The sequence below is a fragment of the Pygoscelis adeliae genome, unplaced genomic scaffold (genome assembly GCF_000699105.1).
Source record: "Pygoscelis adeliae isolate BGI_AS28 unplaced genomic scaffold, ASM69910v1 Scaffold224, whole genome shotgun sequence".
NCBI classification, from domain to species: domain Eukaryota; kingdom Metazoa; phylum Chordata; class Aves; order Sphenisciformes; family Spheniscidae; genus Pygoscelis; species Pygoscelis adeliae.
In genome coordinates, this window is record NW_008824657.1 from 781586 (window position 1) to 783483 (window position 1898).

The 1898-nt window shown below is 50.1% G+C and overlaps 1 protein-coding gene across 1 annotated transcript in view; it reads right to left on the bottom strand.

Annotated features, from left to right (window-relative positions):
* Positions 1-175: 175 nt before the first annotated feature.
* The window catches only part of LOC103915703 (transmembrane protein 45B-like), a 3870-nt gene continuing 2147 nt past the window's right edge, over positions 176-1898 (bottom strand). The window contains exons 4-5 of the mRNA XM_009322593.1: positions 1069-1214; positions 176-293 (exon numbers count right to left, since the gene is read on the bottom strand). Of these exons, the coding sequence (XP_009320868.1) occupies positions 176-293; positions 1069-1214 (264 nt within the window). The remainder of the gene's footprint in view (positions 294-1068; positions 1215-1898) is intronic.

Consider the following 1898-nt stretch of genomic DNA (forward strand, 5'->3'; position numbering starts at 1 on the left):
ATTCGGGTACGGACGGAGGGCAGATACCAGCCATGCGCTCAACATGCTTCCCAGCAGCAGAACGGTGGCACCTCTCTTTGCTCTCACAAAACATAAATACTTAATTTGACTTTAATTTTTTTTTCTTCTAGAAAACGGCTTCTTCACGTATTCGGAGAAGGAGATTGCACCCTCTTCACTCTTCATCAGACCCATTTAAGAAGGCGGCTTGGGAGCTCATGTCACGCTTTTGCTGCCGGACTCCGAGACCGATGTAGGGCTCTCCGCTGCCTCTCCTGCACCTCTGGATGCAGCTGTAACGCACGAGCAACAAATCACCGTTAGCAAAACCCCCAAACTACTGCCACTCGCCAGACTGCTCAGGGAGCGAAGCGTACTTGTAATGAATACACAGAGGGGGAGAAATTATTATAAAGGTCCTAAAATGCTGGGTTTGGGGGGTGGGGTGGGTTTGTTTTTTTTATTCTGTATAAAATCTATTTGCTTGCATAGATTGGACTATCCCTTCTGTAGCCCACGTCTCAGCAAGCCACGCAGCGTCCCTTAGAGGCTCATAGGCTGTAGGAGCAGCCCTGAAAGTGGGATAACGTCCCCTTCCCGCTCCCTTGGAAAAGCCGTGCCGGGGGCTGGCGATGTCTTAGCAATCCGGCAGTGCTGTTGTACCTCTAATAACTCAGTGACTGTCGACCGCTTCAAAATCCTTGCAAGGGAGGGGACAAAGTGTCAGGCGGCCCTGGTAATGCTTTGATTTCTCTATCGAATTAAAGTTTGACTTCCAGCACCCGGTGCGGAGGAAAAAAAAAGCGGTGTGAGTTCCAGGAGCAGCTTCAGGGGCTCGGTTATTTGACTTCTCCGCGTTTAATGCCCGTGCCTCTTGCTGACACTCTTTTGCATTCTGGGCACTTGACAAATAACGCTCACATTTGTCGCCGTGCCCTAAAACTTGCAGCAGTCAGGAGCTGCTTATTCAGCTGTGACTTTGTACTCCAGGATCGGCTGGAGTACATCTGCATTCCCATCCCTGCCTGCCCAACCCTGCTCCCGCCCAAATTCATGCCCCAGCCGTACCAGTAAGCGAGAGCGTAGTTTATAGCCAGGATGGCCACAGCGGCTGCCCAGTGCCAGAAGAAGCACATGGTGAGGAACATGATGTTGCTGTGGTCCTTCTCATCCCACACCAGACCTCCCCACGGCTGGAACAGCACGACCCCGATCTGGGTGGAACAAACAACTTATTACCTTAGAGGAAAAAAAGTCAATGTACTGAAGCCCTCCAGCACCCCTCTGTCCATCTCGGTTATCACCGTGATCCACGCGGTGACCGAGGGACTCGAGCCCTGACCAGGATAGTGTTTTTTGCTGAGACAGTGCTGGCCCTGTTAAAGTCCAGCCTTGCAGTGAGAGGCCACACAAAGCAAGTCTGCGCCTGAGGTCTCTCTTCTTCTGTACAATATCAAGATACATTTGTCCCTCTGCATTGCAGGCTCCTAGCCATTCTTTAAAAACTCCAAATTTAGTATTTCACAAGCTTAGCACAGTTTTTAATCTCTGAATTTGAGTTTGAGTTAGCGCAGCAGCCCTGGGGCTGAGAAAGAGGAGGGGAACTCGCATTTCTTTTCAGCAGCCTAGTTTTGGGAGTGGTTCTCTCCAGCTGATCCCTTTGCTTCTCCAACTACTACCAAAGCAAGCGGCTGACCGTGTTTTTACTCAGCCATTTTATTGCTTGGTGGGGTTTGCATCTTTCCACTAAACCAGAGGGAGTGCTGCGGGGTGCATTAGACACATTAAGCAATTAGTACTTCGTTGTTAGATATTGTAAAATGTTGCTCACTCACTGCGAGCGCTCGCTTTTGCTGTTCCCCCCAGAGAAGCAATAAGCCAAGACAAACAGCTATTTC